Here is a 24284-nt window from a genome sequence, read left to right on the forward strand (position 1 = left end):
CAGTCGCCTCCAACCAACAATCAAGAATCAAACCTCGCAAGCAAAGCAAGCGCAAAAATAAGAAGAAGAAAAAAAAAAAAAGAACACAACTTTGAACAGAAAAGAACACAAAAAAAAAAAAAAAGATATCAGCTCCGTCCCGTACCACAGCCAGCTACCTAGCTAGGATAGGTAGATAAGATAAGATAGGCTACCCACGACACAACACGATACGATACGATACAACACGATACGGTACGGTACGGTACACCAAGGTCGCCAGAGGAAGAAAAAAAACACAAAAAGAGGTCCCTTTAAAGGCCCGAGTGTAGTGTACCTAGTGTACCTAGTATAGTGTAGTATAGTATAGTATAGTGCGGTCTGATCGCAAATGCGAATGCGAGTACGCTATCATATCATATCATATCATGCGCTGCTATGCTATGCCATGCATGCCATGTGTTTTGCTCTGTTTTGCTCTGTTTCGCTTGCGCTTGTGCTTCGCTTGCTCTTCGCTTGTGCCTCTCATCAATCCCACCTTCCAACCAGCAAGAGAGTTACTGAGATACTGTGCCTACCTCCCACTGTACCTACCTCCTCAGGCAGCTAGGATGCATGACGCGCAACAACACCGCAAACCAAAACCGCAACCAAACATACGTAAACACCGGTACTAGACAAGTACAGTACAGTACAGTAAGAAAGATACCGATACTGTACTGTACTGTACTGGACAGTACAGTATGCAGAGAGAGGTGTGAGGGTTGAGGGTTGAGGTGTGAGGTGTGAGGTTCGATCCCCCTTGTGCCCTGCCCGGCCCGGCCCGGGCTTTAGAAAGAGAGAGGAGAAGAGGAGGAGAGGAGACTTCTCTTCGGTGGGGTGGAGAGGGGGGAAGTGAATTTGAGATACTTACGGTACTTATCTTACCTTAGCTTACTGCGTACAGCGTGCTGCGTAATGCGTACTTTGTACGTCGCTGTTGGGCCGCGGATCAGACCAGATGAGGGAGCACAAGGCAAAAGCTGTCGCGTGACAGTTGATAAAGATCTTGTTAGGGGCAAAGGAGGCGGAGATTGGGTATTAGAAGGAAGACATTCTGCCTATGTTCAGCCCAACCTCTAAAGCGCCTATGCTCATCGCTAGCTATGGGTATCAAGTATCTCTCCATACAATCCCTATCCCAAATGTAAACCGCCCAGGCAAAACATCGTACAGTCTCTCTGCATGCCTTCACGGCACACTCTCTGCTACCCCGTCTATCTATTGTACAATGCCGGGATCCAAATCTGTGCTGGAACCTTTGTCTCAGCCGGATCACTTAGGCTGCTGGCGCTTAATTAAATCCACCCGTTCTGGCACCACCGCGGCCGCCACCTCTCCCACCTCCTCGGCCTCCTCGGCCCCCTCGTCCGGCGCCAAAGCCAGATCCGAAGCCACCATCGAAGACTGGCTCTTGTGGCCGCGTATCCGGCGCAGCATTTCCACGGCCTCCTCTTCCACCCGAGCGGCCCTCTCCTCCCCCACGCCCCCCACCGCCTGCTCTGGGAACCCGCGGCGGGTCAGGCACGATATTCAGCCCCTTGACACCCTTCAACCCCATCTTACCGATGGTACTCTTCGCGACACCAGGCACGTCGGGGCTTCCCATTCCGTCGCGCGCAAATTGATTCGCCTGTCTGACCAGCTCCTCATTATCCCACTTCAGGCCCTTGATGTGGTTCTTGTAGTATCCCATCCACGCCTGGTACGTCTTCGAGTGGCTCTCTCTCTTCTCGGCGATGGAGAGAACCTCGGACTTAGATGTCAGATCGGCCGGGCTATGGTTGAACGTGATATCCTTCAAGTTCCACTTTGAGAAGAACGTCTCGGCTTCGGTGATGATGAATGTGCCGCGGCCCTCGGCGCCGGCACGGGCAGTGCGCCCAAGGCGATGGATGTAGGACTCCTTGTCGGAAGGCACTCCGACTTGGATGACGTTGGTGACTAACGGGAAGTCCATGCCACGGGCCACGACGTCTGTAGCAACGAGAATCCCATTCTTGGCTCCGCGGAAAGCGTCTGTGACGCTTGTGCGCTTGCTTTGGCTAACACGGGAGTGTAGTACGCTGACTTCTGGCATGTCGGACAGGTTCTGGAGGATCTCGCCGTAGAAATCAACGAGAGCGGCGGTTGGGGCAAAGACGATTCCTTTGAAGGTCTCTGGGCCGCTGAGCTTAATTTCCGCGCGCAGCGAACCGACGAGAGCGGCTGCTACATCTGAGAAGGCCGGAACGACGATCAACTCCTGCGGGACCCGCTCATGTGTGTTGACGTCTCCTTCCGGGATGGTGGAGATGAACTTGTAGTCCTTAGATAGCACAAGATGGGCGACTTTCTCAACATGGGGTGCGATAGTGGCGGAGAAGAGCATGCCTTGTCTTTGGGTGGCAGCTTTGTCTGGGAGGCACTGGATAATTTTCTTCAAGTCGTTCATAAATCCCATATCAAGAAGGCGATCGGCTTCGTCGAGGACGAGGGTATCAAGGTTGCTGAAGGCATCTACAATGCGTTCGTCGCTCAGATGATCGTAGAGACGACCTGGAGTCGCGATCAGTATATCACAGCCCCTCAGGATGCTCTTCTCCTCCGTGGTCTTATTGGTTCCTCCAATTGCGAAGCTGACTTTGTATTGGGGGAGGCGTTTGAGGAGGGCGGTGGCTTCTTTGGCGATCTGCATGGCCAGCTCCCGGGTCGGGGAGATGACCAGCAGGGAGATGCCGGAGCCAGGTTTGCGGTTCTTATTGATCAGGGTTTGGATAGCAGGCAGGAGAAAGGCAATAGTCTTTCCTGTGCCAGTCTTGGCCTGCGCCAGACAGTCGATTCTGTTCGCAAGTAGCTCGTGTAGGGTCGCCGCCTGCACGGGCATCATGTGGTCGAACTTGAGATCCTGGGTGATGGTCTGCAGCAGGATTGGATGGAGGAGCTTTCCCTCTGCGAGATCTGCGAATCGAGGAGTGTCAAGGGGGACGGGAGCTGTGAGAGGAGGCGTCGACACTCGGAGTGGAGGCGCAGGAGCCGTTCGGGGAGCTGCATTCGTGGACATCATTCCTCCTCGGCCTCTGCCTTTGCCTCTGCCTGGATGCCGTCTGGCGGGATTGTTCCGTGTCGACTCCATCGTGACGGTGATGAGGTTTCGTAACAGGAGCGGGTTGCGTCTGACGGTGGTGCAAAGAGAGAGCATGGAGAGGAATTGGAGAGAATTGGGTTGGACCTGTCTGTATGCTCTTGGTGGTGGTGAGCACCTTCCACGGTCCAGAGGCGAAGCTAAAGTCTCTGCAAGCGAACGAACTTTTTCGCTGGTGACTAAGCACCGATAAGAGTCTTATCGGGGATGACTTGTCCATTGAGGGAATATTTTCCGAGATGCCATTTGAAGGAACCTCTTGCATATGACAGATATGTGGTCAGGATAAATACCTACATCGACTTTCGTGGACTATCAATTTCCAAGCTGCTTCCGTCTCGGTTCGATTCTCGCCCATCTAAACAACATTTCCCCAGCCGAGGGTGAACTCGATCCGTCGGTCATGACCTAGCAGATGCATGGTCCCGTGATGATCCCGCCCAATATTGAATCGGATACATGACCGACCCATCTCCCGAGACCTCAAGTTCTGATAGAATTGTTTACGGAGTACAAGGTCTCATCGGTATCAAGGGCTCATTTCACCTGCAGAAGCAGTCCATCAAAAATGATAGCCAGCCCAGTAGACTGGATAGCGCCAACAACGATTACTGCATGCACGCTCCCAACAATTGCGGTACCCGAGTCGCAGGTCCCGAACCTCTTCTTGCCTGTCACACCGTTGACGGCTGCAATCGATGAGTCTGAAAATGTGGATGAACGCGCACATTCAGGTTGTTCAGCATGATTCATCGCCCAATTCCTTCGGAATATCTTCGGGATTGATGATCGACTGTTCAATCAAGTTCTACGTATGATTGTCTACGTATTGATTTTCTACTTATCACCACCGGTCCTAGCGAGGATCCACAACTCCCGGCGCGGCGCTGTCGTCCAGTCCCAAGGCCGAAGGGCCATGGGTGATAGGGCTACAGCGCACAGAAAGAATATAAGGGGGCAGGCGGAGCAAGTGCGGCGCCGGTCATGAATCGGGGCGTATCACCAGATCTGATGATTCCGATGGGATCTGGTTCTGCTCTTGTTTTGCTCTGGCCCCTGTTTTCCTACTTCCCACCGGCCTGCGAGCGCCTGCGAGGGAAGGGAAATCAGACGAAGAAAGGTGTCGGGGGTCGTGATGAATCGAGGATATGGGACGGGACAAGCTTAGCCAAGGAGGCTTGTTTCCCGTGGCCGTGGCAGTAGCTACTACTACTATACGTATGGCCATGCCCCTGGATCTGCATCTGCATCTGCATCTGCAGGGTAGGTGCCAAGCTTCAACCAAATTGGCCCTGGAGATACCCGTTACTTTTGCATCCAAGCCCGGTCGGGCCAATGGCGAGCTCTTCTTTGCTCCATCAATCTCCATCGCGTATCACTCACCCGGAGGCGCGACGGGTCAGACCTAAGGCTTTTCGGGCGGGAGGCACGATAGAGGCTGCTCGTCATCAGCCCTCCAATTAGTTCAGTCACAGTGGGTCAATCTCCAACTTCGTGGTCGATACTTAAGAGCCGATCTCTTCTTCCTTCACTTGACCTTCCATCCACATAGCCATAGTGACCTCCTCCCCCCACTGTCTAATCGTGCTCTTTGTAGCCTTCACACTCCTTGTTACCTCGACTCCCACTGCTTCTTGAGACTCAGTGCAGGCAGGAAGAATGTCGGCCATCATGTCTCCTACCCTCTTTTTGCCCTTGTTCCTCGCCGTCATGGTGAGCCATGTCGCTTCACTCGCTTCCACCGATACCATTACCTGGGGTGGTGATAACTCCAGGACTGGATATCAGACGTGAGCTCGGTCATCACCAGTCGAGGAACTCGGACTAACAGAATAGTAATCATGCTATGGACCCCTCGGTCGTTGGATCTTCTCAGTTCGGACAGCTCTTCAAGTCCGCGCTGCCGGGTGCTTACGGTGGCGTACCAGAACAGATATTCTCTCAGCCCCTCGTCTACACTCCCTCCGACGGCATCCAGTATCTTTTCGTGGCTACAACACAGAACAATCTGTACAAGTTAAATGCGAAGACGGGCGCTATCGTTTCATCAAGGAACTTGGGTGTTCCTTTCCTCACAGCAGACCTCGAAGGTTGTGTTGATATCAACCCCCATATTGGTGTCACGGCGACGGGGGTGATCGACCCGGGCACCGATACACTGTACCTGACTTCAAAGACATATATTGATCAGACGACGCTCAATGTAGCGCAAGGAAGACCAGCTGGCCGATACTATCTCCACGCAATCAGTGTCGACGATCTTAGCGAACGAGCAGGCTTCCCGGTCAACCTCGAGGGAACCGTGGCCAGAAACAACCAGATCAGAAGTTTCACTGGAGGAATCCACCACCAGCGCCCAGCGCTCCTTCATTCCGGACAATACATCTATGCCGGATTCGCATCTCACTGCGTCCAGTACAATTTCACTGGATGGATCATGGGCTGGGATAAGACGACCGGAGCCGTTGTCGAAAGTTACGCCACGGAGGGTCTGGGTGTCGATGCTCAAACGAAGGGAGGTGGAATCTGGATGTCCGGAGGAGGTATAGCCTCTGACGATGCAGGCTCTATGTTCTTCGCTTCTGGGAACGGATATGCCTCGCAGCTCAGCACGATTCCCGTGAATGGCCGCAACCCGCCCACTGCGCTAGAACAAGCTGCAGTGCACATGACGATCAACGCGGATGGCAGTCTCACAATTGTAGACTTCTTCATGCCCTGGGAAAAGACACAGTTGGATGGTGCAGACAAAGATCTCGGAACCACCCCCCTCGAGCTTCTGCCTAGCCAGTTCTCTTGCGGCGATGTGAAGCGCATTGGCGTTGTTACCGGAAAATCTGGAAAGACATACTGGTTAAATCTGGACGATCTGGGAGGATATCAAAATGGTGCCAACAAGCTGGATAAGATCATCCAGGTTTATCAGAACGAAAACTCTGTGTACGCTGGAGCAGGTGTCTATCCTCTTGAAGGTGGATACATCTACATCAGTGGTGAGGATCCCAGACCCCCCCCCCCGGGATCATGCCACAGCTGCTTTTGATTCATTCTCGAGCAAAAACTAACCAGCACAGTCATTAATTACCCCACCCACGTCTTCAAGTTTACTTGCAGCGCTGGTGTTCCTTCTTTCGCAAAGGTAGCAGACAGCCCAACCAACAATGCTGCTATCCTCGGAACTGGACATGGAACCACAACATCTCTCAACGGACAAGCTGGTACTGGCTTGCTCTGGATCAGCGATGTCAGAGGAGCGAATTTGAGAATCTACAACGCCGTTCCCCAGAACGGACTATTGACAATGATCAACTCGTTCAACATCGATAGTGTTACCAAATTTACCCGGCCAGTTTTTGGAGACGGTAGGGCATATATAGGAACTACCAATGGTTATGTGTACGGCTTCGGGTCACCTGTCAACTTGCCGATTAACTGTACTTCGCCTGTGCAATTTGGCTCTTCGAGTCTTAACAATGCCACCGCCTCGCAGACCGTCACTTGCAAGGCCAATATTGCCGTCACGATTTCCAATATCACACTCTCTGGAGATCCCAACTTCATCGTCAGTGGATTACCCAATGTTCCCGGCAACTATGCGGCCGGGGCCAGCTTCAGCTTTAGTACCGTCTTCAACCCTAAAACTGTCGGTGTACTTTCATCTGATGTATGCATCGCTACGACAAACGGCGTGGCAGGTTACAGTACCAACACCCCCGTAACTCTCCGCGGTACAGGACAAAGTGCAAGCCCTTTGCTCCAGATCAGCCCCGCTACCCTGGCTTTTGACAGTGTAGTTGTTGGAGGCCAAGTTGGTGGAGTGGACCAAACCCTGCTCTTCACCAACTTGGGAGATGCTGATTTGACGATCTCGAAGATGGAATACTCGATCGTTTCGGAAGCCGGTCCTTTCATCGCTCCCAATGGCACAGCTGCCAGCCCTCAAGCAGGACCATTCACTTTCTCTAACCTGCCAACTACTATCCCTGGGAACTCAGGAGCCAGTGTCAACGTCAACTTTGATAGCTCTAAAACTGGTAATTTTGGTGCTTACGTGAGGGTGACTTCAGACGGCGGAACCAAGATCTTCGATGTTGTCGCTACGGCTGGCTCTGCGCCCTCTGCCCTCATCGAGTTCCAAACCCCGGATGGACTGGGATGGGTCACTTTTGACGCGGCCAGGAACTTCACATTCGGCAATGTTACCGAGAATACTACGCGATCGCTCAGGATGCGCGTCACCAACAACGCTACAACCGATGGTGCGAGACTTTCCCTCACAGTCTCAAAGCCTCCTTTCGGTGTTGCCGGTATCATCGGAGCAAACAACCAAGCCGACCTTGCTGAGGGAACAACTCTCGCGCCGGGAGAGAACGCAATCGCCACTTTGTACTGCTCAGTTCCAAAGACGCAATGGAACACGGATCCTTACTCCGGCGTAGCACATTGGACCATGAACTTGAATGATCCCAACTTCGGCAAACACGATATTGGATTCGCATGCACGGCTGTCGCGGAGCAAGCCCCTCCCTTACAGTCCAACGGTCTGGGCACGTACAGGTATACTGGCTGCTTCAAGGAGAGCAACCCGGGCCGTCAACTTCAGAAACAACTTGGTGCTTCAGCTACCATGACCAATGCCATGTGCATTACAGCCTGTAATGCAGCCGGCTTCACCTACTGCGGAACACAATACACCCGTGAATGCTGGGGAGGTAAGTTCACCGGGCCATAGCCATACTCTCTCTGCCTTTATTTTCTTGCACTTGAGACTACTCACGTGACATAACTAAGCGAACAAATTACTGACCTCAGTCTTTCAGGTCCAACTATCCCAAATCTCCAAGTGGTAGAAGGAAATTGCAACTTTGCTTGCTCAGGAGACATTAATCAGATTTGTGGAGGTAACGGGGTCGGCGCAGGTGCAGGCGGAAGTTACATCTCCTTGTTCGCGTTGAACGGGTCCGCAGTAGCTAATCCAAGCTCCTCGGTCACGGCCACGACCACAGCTGTACCTGCTCCTACAGGCGGACCTTTCACGAATCCCGGTGTTCTTGGATACACCAGCGTTGGATGCTACACTGAGGCTACAGATGCACGAGCCTTGCCCTTTGGAATGACCATGAATACCAGGACCGTGGCGAGCTGCGTTTCTGCTTGTGCAGCTAGCAATTATATCTACGCTGGTTTGGAGTACGCCCAAGAATGTTGGTGCGGTAATGCATTCTCAGCAGGCGCCGTCCCTACCGCCATCACGGACTGTAACATGGTCTGCAAGGACAATGCCACCGAGTAGTGAGTACAACAGGGCGATGGCCATTGCCTGCCTTTTCAGTATCCTATGAGCACTTTTCCAGTGCCTCATTAGCAGAGAATTCTGCCGAAATACCGAAAGTCTATGCATTTGCTGACTCCTCGACTTCTAGCTGTGGCGCAGGTAGCAGACTCAATGTCTACCAGATGAACACCGCTGCTTCGTCTTCTTCGTCTTCCTCCAGCAGGCCATTCACTGTATCTTCGTCTATGAGCAATTCTGTTTCCTCAGGAGTGTCTAGCAGCTTGACTGGAAGCGTTTCGAGTTCAGTCTCGGTGTCGATATCATCTGGAACTTCTTCCGCTAGCATTACTGGATCGTCTAGCGGCCCATTCTCAAGTTCTGCGAGTATCACAGGATCATCTTCGGTTGGAATTTCTAGCATATCTTCGAGCCCAAGTGCCACTCCCAGTCCAACTGGTCCTCAAATAAGACAGGTCGTTGGCCAATACACATCCCAAGGATGCTGGACCGAGTCGACCACCGGCCGAGCTTTGTCAGCTAAGACGTATGCTAATGACTCGATGACTCTGGAATCCTGCGCAGCCTTCTGCACTCCCTACTTGATGTTTGGCGTGGAGTATGGACGAGAGTGTAAGTCCCGTGTCCGATGTTTCCTAGACGAGGCTAATAGTTCACAGGCTATTGTGGTAACACCTTGGGAGCTGGTAGTGTCAGGGCTACTAACCAAGCAGATTGTTCGTTCTTGTGCCCAGGGGATAAGACGACCTTTTGTGGTGCAGGTGTCAGACTTCAACTCTACGCACTGGGCGCTTCTTCCTCGAGTAGCTCTGTTGCTCCAACATTGTCTTCGATTTCTAGCACAGCCAGCTCTGTCAGCACATCTTCGGAGTCCTCGGTCATCAGCTCATCGGTATCTTCGGTCATCAGCAGCTTATCGAGTTCCTCAGCGATCAGCTCGTCGATATCTTCAGTCGTCATCAACACGTCGAGCTCCTCTAGCGTCGCGCCAACATTCACTCCAGCGCCAGTATCAAGCTCTACCCCGGCATCAACTTCATCGCGGCCCGTATCAAGTAGCTCCAGTCAAGCACCGTCCAGTGCACCCACAACCACCTCCTCCTCCCCCACCCTCTCAACCTCCACGACAGCCACTACCTCCAAACCAGCCACCTACACCGGCCCCCCCGTCACTTCGCAAGGAAACGCCAACTTCACCTACTACTCCTGCGTCTCGGAGCCCTCCGCTGGCCGCCTGCTGCCCTTACAGCTCTACAACAACGGCACCTCCATGACCATCGCCACCTGCCTCTCCGTGTGCGCCCAGTACAAGTACGCCGGCGTCGAGTACGGCCGGGAGTGCTGGTGCGGTAACGCCCTCAACTTCGCCGGCAACGCGGGCGCCACGCCCGCCGCCAACGTCAGCGACACCCAGTGCTCCATGAAGTGCCCCGGCAACTCGAGCGAGTTCTGCGGCGCCGGCAGCAGGCTGAATCTCTACTATTTTGATTTTGCCAAGGCTGCGAGCAATGCTGCTGCGTCGTCGTGATTAGAAAATAAAGTTGGCTCGCCAACTGTATACTAGCTAGAGCTCATCTATTGTTCGCTTAAATGTCTAATGTTCCTAACACCACCGCCACCCTTGTTAGCTACTTAAATACCCCTCTCGACTTTTAATGCTCTCCTGACTTGAAGATATATTAATTAATGATCATTCTACGTCTATGGCCGGCACTCTTTTAAACTCTTTTCGACGACGAGGTGATGCAAAGTGTATCTATGATATTAAACCTTCCCACCCGAAAAGCAAATAGTTCCTTTACTTTTAAATCGTCCAGGTATATAATCAGAGAGCATAACTGACTAACTCGTTAGGCAGGTAATTCGAGGAAACCTCCAACAAATCAATAGGTTTATTGCGATTGGGCAATCAAGCGCGAGCGGGGAAAACCCGACGATGGAGGATGATGGCAGCACTCAATCCAAACAAAATCTCCCGACCGGTCAAGAGAGAGACGACGAACGGGTCACTCTACCTGTCCAGCACGAGCACGAGCACGAGGATGCGATTGATCTGATCTGATCTGATCTGATCTGATTGATTTGTGAAAGATTATCGGCACTCTTTTGTCTTGGTACGTTTTGGAGGTTCGTTTTATGAGATTGCGATTTATAGTCAAAAAAAAATTGAGAAATTTAGAATTTCGGGGGTAATTGTTGGAGGGTTTGGAAGTGGTTTGATTTGGCAGAGTAAAGTGATGCTCGAGAGGTTCGAGCCACTGCAATCGCATCCATCCGCATGTTCGAACAAAGCGTCAAGATGAAGGCATGTTTGAGCCTGCTTAGGACGGACGATGCCAATCTCATGATTTCAACTATCCTGGATCTTCAAACGTACTGCGTTCTACGCTCGCTGTAGCGACGCTTTCGCAGGAGTTTTGCAACAAGATCCGGTGCGAGGCAGAAGCTAAGAAGATCTATGGCTGGGAAGCTCTCACCAGGGCATACTGGACCGAGATCTCACAAAAGCTTTTGGGAATGAGGGTCCAATCTGGCAACGATTCAAACGCTGGAAAAGCCGATGCGAGTCAATGCCCTCTCCATGTCACCGTAGGCTCAGTCTGCACATCCACCGGCTTCGGACTTGGAGAGATACTCTACAGATCATCTCCAACTGCGCTATCAGAAACACGATCGTGCACGCTAGCATTCCAGAGATGGGCAAGGCTGGAGAGACTCATGATCTGAAGAAGTGACTTCACGAGCATCTTTTGCGACGTTGCAAAAGTCCTTCCGGTCACTAAGAGTCATTCAGGCTGACCTCATGACTCCACTTGATCATCGACACGTAGTTTATCCTCAATAATAGATACCCCGACAGGTACGAGATGCGGGATGTCCAGAAAGACCTCCACGACTACATCCACGCGCGTCAGGACAGCGAGTCTAATGTAATGCTGAAGCCAGCAAGAAAGCAGATGGCTGAGATCGTATCGGCCGCTGCTCAAAAAAAGTTGAAGACGACCACACCGAAGCACAGCTGATGACGGCCAATCTGTCCGGCCCACTTTCACTTGAAAGTCAACGACACCCCGGCTTCTCCCAAGGAAGTCGTCGGCGTTCAAGATCTAGAAGCCGAAAAGGAGAAGCTCGAGGTCGTGATGGAGGAGCGGGACGCGCCTGTGAACACGTCTTGTGGGGATCCGAGAGGAGAGCGATGCGTACATTCTGGATGTGGGAATGTCGATATGAACATGAAAGATGTAGGGCGTAGGTGTCGAAGGTCACGCGTGGCTACGCGAGGTACGCCGGCCTTGGCACTAGCATATAAGAAGCCCTTCCCTTGGCGAGAATGATTTTCCTTTGACAGGCTTTACGAATACATATCATACCCTTATATATATATATATTTATGTATATATTTTTTTTTCCATATTTCTTATCGTATACTCGTGATACCGATACTGATCAATAGTCAATCTTACAATCGATCCTAGAATAATAAGGTTTTCATATTGCAGAGATCGATTTGTAAACGAACTGGTTTTAATCGATTTCGTTCTTGCGGAGAAGATGCTAAATAGGGGATATCGATACGGAGTATACGAGCAATCTGATTATGGCTTTCGCTTTCTTTTTCACGGTTTGGTTTGGTAAAAAAAAAAAGGTTAAAAAAACACCTTTAAGGTAACATGATTGTGACAACACGCCAGGTTCTTTTTCTTCCGCTCCTACAATCTCCTTCATGTTTTGACGCTTGCCTTTTTTCTCTCCTTTTATATATATATATATTCTTTTCAACTCGCGCATCACAAACCATCAGACCTCCACGCTTCCAAAAGCTCGCTACTTATTTCTCCACACAGCTTTTCAAGTTCTTGCTAACTCCTCCTCCTGATAACCATTGATTGATCTGAAGCCATCAACTATAAGGTCGGTCTCCTCTTACCCTATGTAATAGCGCAAGGTCTGCGAGGAAGCGCCTCAGGTCGCTCGTCATATCTACCAACAATCTCAAAAATCAATTCACGCCCGTCGAAAAACGGGGTTTTTTTTTTTATAATATTCCTTGTTTTGAGGATTCCTTGGTTATTACACGTCGCGTTTTTTCAGAGGCTTGCTTTTGCCGGGGTCGAGAGAAGGCTTGTACTGATTAAGCATGGGCTTTGGAAGGTAGCGTCAAAATTCAAATGATAGATAGATATTCATTCGCCTTCCCGAGCAGAATTTTCCTTCGTACACCTCTTTTTCTTGAAAGTAGCTGCGACAGCCTACGGTGGCTTTCTTCCCTTTCCTAGAGCTCGTCCAGCAGCTTTCTTTTTCTGTTGCTTGCTCGCAAAGGAGCTGTAATAGTTGTAGTTTCTAGAGTTGTAATTTCTAGAGTTGTAATTTCTAGAGTTGTAATTTCTAGAGTTGTAATTTCTAGAGTTGAAATTTCTAGACTGCATCCCCCTTTTGAGCATGCTTCATTCCGAACAGCGTCCGGGTTCCCGTCCAGATGTCCTCCCAGAGCCCCTTCGGCGGATCGATGCCGGCTTCGTACGCGTCAATGAGCGGCTTGTCCCACACCAGATCGGCCTCCTCAGGGCGCATGAACCTCGTCTTCTTGGCCAGCTTCCAGCCCGCGAAGAGGACGATGCAGGTGAAGATCATGGTGTAGTAGGTGAAGAAGGTTCCGAGGCTCCAGTGGCCGGGCAGGAAGACGGAGTAGCTCTGCAGGAACAAGACGGCGAAGGCGAAGGACGTGCCGAAGATGTTGACGTAGGGTTGGCACCATCCTGTACGTAAACGTTTTTAGCAGGATTGTGAGAAGGGGATTTGCGGAGCGGGGGGAGGAAGTGGAAAAACGTGTTACCTCGGTATGGCAGCGTTCGCCGGTCGACCCCTTGGGCTTTGAGAGCTCGGTAGAAACACATGTATGTTATGCCGATGATAACGTAGTTGAGGACTTGGGACGCGGTGACCAGGTTGGTGAGCCAGCGGATAGCTTGGGCGGAACTGCTGCTGACTTGCAAAAAGCTCAGGAAGGGGAAGATCATGGTGACGCAGAAGCAGGACCACGGCACGCCGGACTTGGTGGTGGCGCGGAGGAATTTTGGCGCTTGACCTTGGATGGATAGACTATAGAGGGAGCGGGTAGCCATGTAGATGCTAGGAGTAAAGGGATCAGCAGTTGCTGATTTATACATGGCTGAATAGCAGTCCCGAGAAACATTTACCAAGACGGGAAATGACGGTTTGGCAAACGTACTATGTATTTCCTGCGGAGAAGACACTCGTGGCGAGCAGTGCGTTCACTAAATGAGGAAGCCCGTCGACACCCAGGTTGGCCATTGCAATGATGTACGGCGAAGATGCGCCGGATGACGTCCCCTCGGTATTGAGGATGTTGAGAAGCTTGGAGTCGTTGTATGGAACGACAACTCCGACGCAGAGCGCCCCCAATACGAAGAAGCATCCGAAACGCCAATAGCTGTTTGTTTGTGTTAGCTACGGAAATGTGTGTAGTACAGGAGGAATTACACTGTCTTGAAAGCCTGCTTGATGGTGACTCTTGGGTAGATCGCCTCTCCAGAGACCATGGCAATATATTCCGGGCCACAAATAGTTACGGCGGCTGCGTTGAGAGACCCTAGAAAGCCATGAAGTCGTCCCAATGAGCCTGTTGTCATGCTTTCTGCAAAGGCACCGGGGTTTTTCCCTGATCATGTTAGCAACCGCTTCTCTAAATCTAGGAGACTGAGCCAAGAATGATTCAAGAATAACAGGCCCTCATTAAATTCGACTTACAATAACGGAAACCGTAGGCATCGTGCTTTGGGTTAAGACCAACCATAGTCACGAAAGTGAAGCAGAACATGATCAAGAGTAAGATGATCTTCCCAGAAGAGAGCCAAAACTCAGCATCACCGTACAGTTTGACAGCAAAGACGTTAATGAGCCCGTAAATAACAATGCAACCGAGACAGACGGCCCATATCGGGATATCGTCTCTCCAGAACTTCAAAACAAGACACAGTGACGATATCTCAAACGGGATCAAGATGGCTTCGTAGAGGAAGAAGTTCCACCCAGCCATAAAGCCAAAGGCATCATCAACCCACTTTCCAGCATAGCGAATAAAGGACCCAGAGACTGGCATATAGACAGTCATCTCGGCGATACCACTGTTAATGCAGCCAACAACGCAGCTGTAGAAAATGAAGGCGAGGAGGAGTGATCCAGGGCCACCGGCAGTAAGTCCCCAAGCGATGCTGACGAAAAGGGCGGTCCCAATGGAGCCGCCGATAGCTATCCATTGGACCTGGCGATTATTGAGGGATCGATGGAGTCGATCGATGTCATTCGTGCTGCCTATATCGTCCTTGTCGCTCAGGTTGTACTGAACCGAGGTGATGTCTCCTTTCCCGAGGGACTTCTCCTGTGCGATTGCCATATCCGAACGGCGAAAAAGTCCAATGAGGTGCACATTACCACACAGGAAGGGTCCTTTCGAGCACTATTTAAGCACAGGGTCCCGACAGGATTCAGGGTCAGGCTAATGGAGAGCTTTTCCAACTCTGATATAAGAATTAGGAAGTTGAAGATAAGCTCATCCTCGGTCGGATTTGACTTCTCCAAGATTTGCCAACATGGCGAGGCCGACGCCATACGATCGGGAAACGAAATGAAATTGAAAATGAAACGAAGCCATATCGATATAAAATTGCATCTGCGTTGGGATGATAATCAACAGAATGTTTTTTATCTTGACCTCCACAAGATAACAACATATTGGATGGAAAACATCCAACATATGACCATGCGAACAAAGAATAATAATAATAATAATATTGGCAGCTCGGAAAACAAATAGAAATCCACTTAATCTCAAGCCTACCCCGTAGAAAGGAAGCAACTGTCGAAGCGCTGAACAAAGCAGCTCATAGCTGCAGATCCAAACTCGGCTTTCTTCTTGAAGGATGCTTGGTGTTGCTTGTGGCCTATCGGTCTATCCGAAATATACACGCCCATGGTCAGCCGCTTGCTTTTTTTTTCAGCGCTACTCGTACAGAGCCAGAATGCCAGTAAAGCCAAGAGCCATTTTACTCCGTAAACAATCTTAAAGAAGATATATATAGAAGGATAGGTATCATGGTGGCGTATATAAGAGGAGATGCGAGGTTTTACATGTCCATATCTCCACGACTCCTCTTGGGCTTCTTCTGCAGCAGACAGCCGGGGCGATGGCTCTATGTCATAAAGAGCAGTGAGTTTAGTAGGAGGTCGTCTGGATAGACATTGTGAGTAAATTTCAGGATCGGGTTTGGTGTTGTGGTTTCGAGGAGGGGCGGCTTACGTAACGCGGGCCTCAAGCTCTCTAGCTCCATGCTCCAGAGCTCTTTTCCTTTTCCCAAAGAGAATTTTCCCAGAGAAATTCTCCCAAACAAAGGAAACATCCCAGCACCTACCATACAAGCAGAACCACACAAACAGTTTTACCCACCCTCTGTTCTATGAGTATGATCTCATTAATCGAAACAGAAGAGAATTCGTGCACTACGATCGAGCCAGTAATGGGTGCAACAGCCGACCTTTCAGCTCCTGGCGTCCCAGCCTCTCCAGATAGCAAAGAAGTCTTTTCACTTTTTACCTCTTTTTATTATTCACATCGTCCTTCCTCACAGACTTCTCACAACATTAGGTGCCTCAAAAACCTCCGGAATCTACATCAAGTCCCGACATCGAAAAGGCCAAAATTGTCGCGATAAATTTTCGCCTGAAGCCAAGCTGTGATGCTGCCAACCTTGCCAGCACATCAATACGATACCGATATTGCACACTATGCAAGGGGCCGATCGGTGCCTCTTTCCGTCTGGAGGCGAGGACAGAGGAATACAGCTTTGAAATTCCTTGGGCAGACACGGGGGCTATGTGGCTGAGCCGTGTGTATATCAGACGTGGTTTCGTTAAGCAGAAAATGCTGCTGGCTTGCGTACAGGACTGTACGTAGAGAGAGGTCGGCAAGTGCTGGCGAAAGGATGACGAAGGCACAAAAGACTGGGTGTCGAAGCCGCCACGAGCCTTTGATCCCTGCTGCGAACGAGTCGATTGCGAAAGCAACATGTTAATCGTTTGCGCGCAGGGGCGATGGCGAGGGTGAAACTGCGCAAACGTGGCAGCGGGCGGGATGGGTGGAGGACCCAAGATATACCTACATCTGAGAAGAGAATGGTCCGGCCAATGAATAGATTATTGGAGAAGGCTGGCTGGGGGTGTTCATCTTCCATGATCATCTTCCATGATGATCATTCATGATCATCGTGCATGATCGTCGTGGGAATGGCCGCTCTCCGCCTGGAACACTTCGCACGCTCGCCTTGAGAGAGAACGAGGGATGTTCCGTATCTGCTCAAAGGACCATCGATTCGAACTCGAGAATTAGGCCTCGACATTTAGGCGCTCATTCGCCGGTCCTTACACTCAAGAGGCGGTGGACTCGTCCTTCGATCGAACTCTCTCATATCCTGCCCTTGTTTCATCTGTCCTGCGAGTATTTCTTTTCTTCCTCTCTTTCCTTTGAAATTTTCTTGGAAACCAAGAAATGTTTATCGTATCAGGAGATATCTTCGGTCTCGCATTTCGCAGCCAGCCTTCTTGAACCGCTATACGGAGCGAAGCGTCGCGATGCAGTGCATGGTCATGGTCATGGTCATAATTAGTACTGTCCATTCAACTCTCCCGTCGGATAGTAGAGTTTGAGTTTGCGAGGTACGGACTGCGGAATGTCATGGGGTGAACCCGAGCATGAGCGCTTCCTTTGTTTTTATTTACTGACTTGGCGGGCCAAGCGCGAAAGGCATCTCATCCGTACGGAGTATAGTACAGCACAGCATAGCACAGCTCGCCAGCCTATCCTATCCTATATTCGGATGGCGGTCCGGCTTCGCATTGCTTGATTACATATTCACTTCTCGCCTGTGGAGGGGACGAGAGGAAGGGGAGACCTATCGGTTACAAGGACGCCTTTAAGTAACTATTTTAACCTTTTCCCTTTTTATTATTCAGCCTACCGAAGCCTTCAGCCTCTGAGCTGGACTCTTGTCTATCCACCACCACCACCACCACCACCACCACCACGACTACCTACGCGACTACCATCTCCACTCCGATGACGCGCCGAGCATCACCTATTATTTAGTGCTCAGCGTCTGCACTCCATTTTTCCCCAACACATCGGTGATAGCAACTCCCCAACCTCAGACCGCCCCAGCAGAGCACCCTGTCGAGGCTCTCTCTGCATTTCACAAATCCATCTTCATCTCCATCCTCTTATCTATCTACCAGATGCTCAACTCAGTTCAACACAATTCAATTCTCTGCGCAACTTCTACACACAACACTCCTCCACTCCACTCTCCACTCTCCACTCTTGAGCCACAAGACGCCATGCCTTCCGCGAATCCTTCAGATCCCTCGCCCAGACCCTCGACCGATGAACCAAACAACAAATCACCATCCTTCAAAGGACTCGCAAAGAAGATCTCTGCATTCCGTCACCGCCGCGCCATGGTCTCGGGAAGATCGCGATCCATGGACCTGGACAGAAGCCACATCCGCGAGCGCAGCCCATCCGTACACAGCTCCCAGTTTTCCTTCTGCGGCGGCACCTCAGAATGCGAAGTCCGCGAGCCTCCGCCGCCCGCTCCTCTACGCCGGAAGGGCCGGCTACTCACGCCCATCACATGGGAAGACACGCCGCAAAACAACTGGACTGTGCAGGACTGCCGGGACTGGGTTGCGGCCGTCATGTACGCGAACAGCACGGTGGCCTCGCTGGAATCATGCATGGCGAAAGCGAAGAACATTACGGATCACGGCGAGAGCATATATTTCGTGAGCTACTATCACCTGTTCCATCAGGTTGGGCCGGCAGCGCTGTACGTCCAGGAGGAGTTGAGGCGGCGGAAGGCGGCGGGGTTGGTGAAGAACTTTGATCATACGTTTGAGACTTTGTGTCTATGCGTTCGGTGTGGCGGTCCTGTGTAGATGAGATGCGATGGCCATGAATTTGGGAGTTATCCGGATATCGGCGGAGCACGGCGTTGAATACATGAGCGGGGTGGGTACAGCGACTGCCAAAGTGCAAATAAAATACGTTGTAATTACTATCCCCTTCCTTGAAATACTATGAGGGCAGAGTCCCATGGGCGATATAGATAGATCTTTAGTTCTTATGTTTTGACTCGTGCCACCATGGCCACGCTGACATTTATTTCGGATAATACTTCGATTAGAAAAAAAGCATTGCGTTTTCCAAAGTGGTTACCTGTCTATCACATGTCGCAACTGTGAAGAAAATAAAAACTCGTGAATCGTAGCAAATATGGACATGAAACCATTCAGAGGAAAGGAAAAATCGACATGCATGATGGAGACATTGGTAACCTCAAAAAGTGCATTTTCCACTCCAAGTGCTTGATGAGGGACTTTTGCCTGCTTGGACCTCTGGTCTGGACTTGGGGTATCTCCACAGAATGTTTAAAAGGGCCGATTATCCCCCATGCAGCGAAGAAAGTGGAGTTGTTTCTTGCATGCCTCGTCTGACCTGTACCTACTGTACTGTAAGTACAACTGTACTTAAACCTACCCACCGCTTCATATAAGAAGATTTCTAGTGATGCCGCTTATATTGAAAAAGAAGGTCTCGAAGTTCTCGACGTTTATAAGCACGGAGTGTAATGTGGTGATCAGCCCGGAGCGGGGATTAACTCGAAAAGGTATTGCACGTCCGCGTAACTAAGGAGCGAACGGTCTGTAACTGAAGAACGGTCATGTACCTATACTGGATGAGATTGAAGCAGGTATGCGTCTCTTTGTCATCTCGATGATATATGGCTTGTCTGGTTTTGAGTAGAGTGGCTGGCGTTGTAATTGCTTCGAGCGCGCTGCTTGCACGTACTACGTATCTTTGAAGAAGCACATGTATCGTATCTACGTAGTACGTAGTAAGTCTTTTCGCTTTCTCTCTCTCCATCCCACCCATGAGTACATATCGAAAGTATAATTTTGCAAGGGATAAACCGATCAGCTTACTGTACCTACGTAGTACGTAGTAGTACCTCTGTACGAATAAAGATTCATTCAGCCCTGAAAAGCATCTTGGAGCCAGTGTGTAGTCTGTGCAATAGAGTTGATAAGGCTTCAAGCCATTCAGAAATCATCGCTCTACGATTTACCACGTATGAAGCTAGTAAACTGGGTCCGACATTGATACAAAGCTTTTTATCGCGCGTGAAATAGCTTAATTAAGCACCGAGCCATCAAAGGCTTTCGATTCTAAAAGGCCTTCCAAGAGTATAAAATGCGTCATCGCTGTGCTCGATCGATGATAACGGTTTCTCTTACTTACTTAGAGGGCCTTCGAGGATACGGACTGGGCCTCGGGCCCCGATGGCTCAGAATCCTAATGTGGGCAGCATACTCCGTAGAGCCAGCGGATGGGTTGAGATAGGTTTTGGTGCGGTGAGGCATGCCCAAAAAAAAATTAGAACAATTCCACTTTGTTCGAGGCATGCAAATCATCGGCCTGTTTAACCGAGGGATTATCCTGGGGACCTGGATAACTACTACTACGTACCGGTAGTACTACGTAAGTGGGTGAGTGGGTGTATGCGAGGAAGCGAGCGAGCGAATGGTACGGAGGTGCTGGGGGTAGATTATGGCAGACCGCCTTCACCGACAAAAAGTTCCCACAGCATCAATCAATCGCGTCGAGAATTTATATACGGCATACGCCAAATTAGGAATTAACAACGATGAATATTGCTGATCTACTACGTATGTATCGACGAGTTTAAAAGGGAAGTTCACTAAATATTAGGTGTATTATAACACTAAATTTAATGATGGGAGAGCAACTCTTGATTTTTTTTTTTTTTTTTTTTTTTTTTTGCTGCCGGTGATTCTGTCGACGGCGGTCTGCCATAATCTACCCCCGGCACCTCCGTAATGAGCGGTGACCAAGGGGGAAAATGAGAAGAGCGAGAGCGAGAGCGAAGAACGGTGAAACGGAGAAACGGGGAAAAAAAAGTGGATTGGTTTAGCCGCTATAATTTTATTTTTAAAATAAATAAATATAGTGGTACATATGTATATATATATAGGTATGTATATATATATATATATATATATACAGTATATGTCAATCGCCGGGGCCGCGGAGCGCCGGGCGGTTGGATAAATATACTTTTGTACCTTTTTTTATATGTTCCGTGTATCGGAGCATAACCTGCCTTGTTCGGCTCGCTTTTTATTTAGTTTTTGTTTTTGTTTTGCTCTGCTCTGCTTTAATCCGTTCTGTTTTTACGTAGTATTTGCTCTGCTCTGCTGTGCTTCGGTTCGTTTTATTTGGTTCGGAGTCTAGGATCAGGTGGGCGTTCTGGAGTTTAAAAATCAGCACGAGTTCTAAATCAAAGATTTATTCGCAGGATCGTCCCTGAGCAAGAGACCGTCTTGCAGCCGTCCTCGTCCAACTATTTAGATCGGGCTCTAGTTAATTAGAATAGGTTTCCTTAGGAGCTCGTTTTGAGATTCGAACCTGATTTATTGATCCTTTTTATTTCTCGATCATTTCAGATACGAACTCGTTCGAAATTATTGCTTATTGGGCCGAGATTTTTGCTGACATATTTCCTCGGTATCTGTACCACCTTTCGAACGTTAACGCTTTCGTTGATTAAATATTAAAATCGATTGATTCAGCGGAATACAATATACCTATGTCACCTACACTCCCGTATACTTGCGGAGTATACAGAGGTACAGCAGTGAAGTATTATAACCCTTGCTACTCCACAGCCACTATTCTAACCTAATTAAGCAGTAACCTGACCTTAATACAAAGTAAAGTACTACTATTACTCCGTACGGAATTTCGAGATTCTACAGTAGAAGGTTCCGTGCTTAAGGTTAGGTTATTGCTTAATAGAGTTGAAATAATACTGTAGGTACTAGTAGCTATACGTAGAGTAACAAGGATTATAACACTTCACTGCTGTACCTTTGAATAGAGAGGAAGGAGCCCAAGGGGGAGATGCAAAGGACCGGGGGATAATTGGCGGTCAATGCTTATACGATCTTAGGATGGTCTTAAAACGGTCTTATGATTGTTCTAAGACGGTTCCAAGACGGTTCCAAGACGGTTCCAAGACGGCTCCAAGACGATTCCAAGACGGTCTTAAGACGGTTTTGTTACCAAAAGACATATCTGATAAAAGACGATCTAATCGATTAAAGCAATTCCATTTCAGTTACTATTTAAATCATTTAAACCATTACTTATCAAATACAATCTTATTTCAAGTCCTGATGGCGAGTCGTCTATTGATCGTATCGAAAGTCAAAGATCATCTTGAAAAAAGACGGTCTATACGGAGATACCGCGGTGAAGTGTTGGAACCCTTGATACTCTACAGCTACTAAGTACTGCGTTTAACTTAATTAAGCAATCTTAAGCACGAAACCTTATAGAATCTCGAAAAGCCTTACGAAGTAATAGTCGCAGGCGTAATTGTTACACCCTAGAGGGTAGGGTAACCAGGGGCTCTAAAGTAGAAACTAAACTTTTGAGGCACCCTTAAGGGTGTAACAATCATGCCTGTACCGTGGTACTTAACTTTGTGTTAAAGTCGGGTTATTGCTCAATTAGTAGTAGTAGTAGATTAGAATAATGGCTATAGAATAGCAAGGGTTACAACACTTCACGGCTGTACCTCTGTAGATAGTCCAAATGATGCTTTACCTGCCTTGAAGACAAGCAACGATTCTGAATTGGCTTTTGCGTTTAAGACTTGAAGGGTCTACTCTGTTCCCGTGATCTGAGCTCAGGGTATGAAAAGCATCAGCAGGCCCGTCTCCTCACCGCCTTTGTCAAGGGGGACTACTATTCTTTACCTGTACGAGGTGTCCCTTACGAACCTTTAGCTCTTTTTCTTGTGGCGAAAAGAGTCTGGAAAGCCGAAATTGGGTTTAAGTAGCCTTTCGAAAAAGATATCTTTTTATCGGCGATCCGAACGAGCCTCTTTTTACCTCGACTACCAGGCCGGCTACGATTTACGTAGTATATTTGTCGGGCATACCGATTGAAAATACTAAAAGGATTTTCAATAAAAAAGGAATAAAGTAAGAGAAATGAAGAAAGGTTTAAAACGATTTACGGTATTACGCCTTCGAAAAGGCCATTTAGCTAATTCCGGTCCAGCCTCGAATTGTCTCGATAATCGATACCGATATACGTTATTTACGCTATAATTCGCTTCTGAAGTTTTTCTTTCGACGAAAATATATATTTTTTACAATCTTGGCTCATCCGTAAAAGAAGAGCATAATCGACAGCAGCTGCGCTATACTAACTTGAAATGCTTTGAAAGGTGATTACACACAGTAGTAATTCTTCTATTTAGCACGTCGCCGTACCCCATGGGAGGTCCAAGGGCGGCAGGCAAAGCTTGCCACCCGCCCGACGTTAATAAATACAAAAGTAACAACAACCGCCTTTGGTGGGAATAGGAACTAGTCGGATCTATTTAAATAATAGTTTGGTGCTCGCATGAATTGTGAATCATCCTGCTGTTTTCTATTTACCCTTTTAAGCGCTTAGGTATCGAGGCTTGAGTTAAGGATTCGTTTGGTTTTGTTAACGGCTGGATAGGTGGATGGATGACGCTGAGAATGAAGGAAGCAGGCAGCAATGGCGCGGCGCACAGCTACGGTTGTAGTAGTTGTGTTGTAAATCGTAGAGTAACGTAGGTAAAGTGAAGAAAGAAGTACGAAAACAACTTGCGCAGCCGGGCTTACAGTACTATGTATAGGTAGGTAACTGCTAATGCAGAAAACCACTTTCGCACCAAAACTAAGGGTCAACACTTCAAAAAAAAACAGCATTAGCCAATCTTTATTAATTCTATCTTCGGGGATGTAGTCAATTGTATTCGTCAAGCTAAAATCTGCTTATTTGATAGACCTAGATACAAAAGATAAAGCTGAAGTCGCTCCTTTTTGAAGACTTTTAAAGTTAACGAAAGCCAACTTTCTATATTTCAGCTTAATTGACTCTTTAAAATAATGAATATCAATTAGAATCGTCTGATAGTTATAAATTACTGATTATAAAAGTTTTAAGCTATTAAATATAAAGAGTTTATAGTGCGAAATGAAAGTCTCTGCATTAGCAGTTAAAAGTAACTACCTAGATAGATAATCCGTCCAAGTCAGTAGTCTGAATCGGCAGGGAGGCTACGATTCTTTACCTGTACGAGGCGCCCTATACGAACCTTCAGCTCTCTTTCCTGCGGCAAGGAGAGTCTGGAAAGCCGAAATTGAATCACGGTGGCCTTTCCGAAGAGATTTTCCCATACCGGCGATTCCGAACGAGCTTCCTACTGCGACTACTACGCCGACTACGATCTATACCTGATAAGCATACCGATTGAAAAGGCCAAAAAGATTTACGATAAAAGGGAAACGGGATGAGATAAGTAAGAAAGGGCTCAAGACGATCTACGATATTGCGCCTTCGGAAACCACTTAGCTGACTCCGGTCCGGCTTCGAATCATCTCGATGTCATTATCGACACCGATATGCATTTTCTACGCGATAACCTGCTTTCCCGGTTCTGGCTTTCGATAGAAGATTTTATATTTCCTGCGATCCATCTTATTTACAAGGGGAAGGTACAATCGATAGCAGCTGCGCTAGACCAACTTGGAATGCTTTTTAAGGGCTTACAAAGATTATGCGATACCGCGAGATCAAAGACTTAAGGCTATCTAATATATATATATATATATTTCTTGACGTGGTTTTTACTCTCGATTAGATAGTACTTT

At 48.8% G+C, this 24284-nt stretch overlaps 4 protein-coding genes across 4 annotated transcripts; 2 read left to right on the forward strand and 2 right to left on the reverse strand.

Annotated features, from left to right (window-relative positions):
• Nucleotides 1-1312: 1312 nt before the first annotated feature.
• L3040_006706 (uncharacterized protein) lies at nucleotides 1313-3133 on the reverse strand (the record flags this gene model as incomplete). Its single annotated transcript, XM_007292273.2, has 1 exon — nucleotides 1313-3133. The coding sequence occupies one exon, from the start codon at nucleotides 3131-3133 to the stop codon at nucleotides 1313-1315; it is 1821 nt and encodes a 606-aa protein (XP_007292335.2).
• Nucleotides 3134-4813: 1680 nt separating this feature from the next.
• Nucleotides 4814-9963, forward strand: L3040_006707 (uncharacterized protein; the record flags this gene model as incomplete). Its single annotated transcript, XM_007292274.2, has 6 exons — nucleotides 4814-4932; nucleotides 4979-6135; nucleotides 6217-7854; nucleotides 7963-8434; nucleotides 8566-9047; nucleotides 9095-9963. The coding sequence occupies 6 exons, from the start codon at nucleotides 4814-4816 to the stop codon at nucleotides 9961-9963; spliced, it is 4737 nt and encodes a 1578-aa protein (XP_007292336.2).
• Nucleotides 9964-12851: 2888 nt separating this feature from the next.
• L3040_006708 (uncharacterized protein) lies at nucleotides 12852-14850 on the reverse strand (the record flags this gene model as incomplete). Its single annotated transcript, XM_007292275.1, has 5 exons — nucleotides 12852-13192; nucleotides 13270-13565; nucleotides 13666-13887; nucleotides 13938-14115; nucleotides 14205-14850. 5 exons carry the CDS (start codon nucleotides 14848-14850, stop codon nucleotides 12852-12854), a joined length of 1683 nt encoding a protein of 560 aa, XP_007292337.1.
• A 2993-nt stretch (nucleotides 14851-17843) lies between these two features.
• On the forward strand, nucleotides 17844-18443 carry L3040_006709 (uncharacterized protein; the record flags this gene model as incomplete). The annotated part of the gene is made up of 1 exon (XM_007292276.1): nucleotides 17844-18443. The coding sequence occupies one exon, from the start codon at nucleotides 17844-17846 to the stop codon at nucleotides 18441-18443; it is 600 nt and encodes a 199-aa protein (XP_007292338.1).
• Nucleotides 18444-24284: the final 5841 nt, after the last annotated feature.

Source organism: Drepanopeziza brunnea, assembly GCF_022702325.1.
Source record: "Drepanopeziza brunnea f. sp. 'multigermtubi' strain 214-2 chromosome Unknown ctg11, whole genome shotgun sequence".
In the NCBI taxonomy this organism is placed as follows: Eukaryota; Fungi; Ascomycota; class Leotiomycetes; order Helotiales; family Drepanopezizaceae; genus Drepanopeziza; species Drepanopeziza brunnea.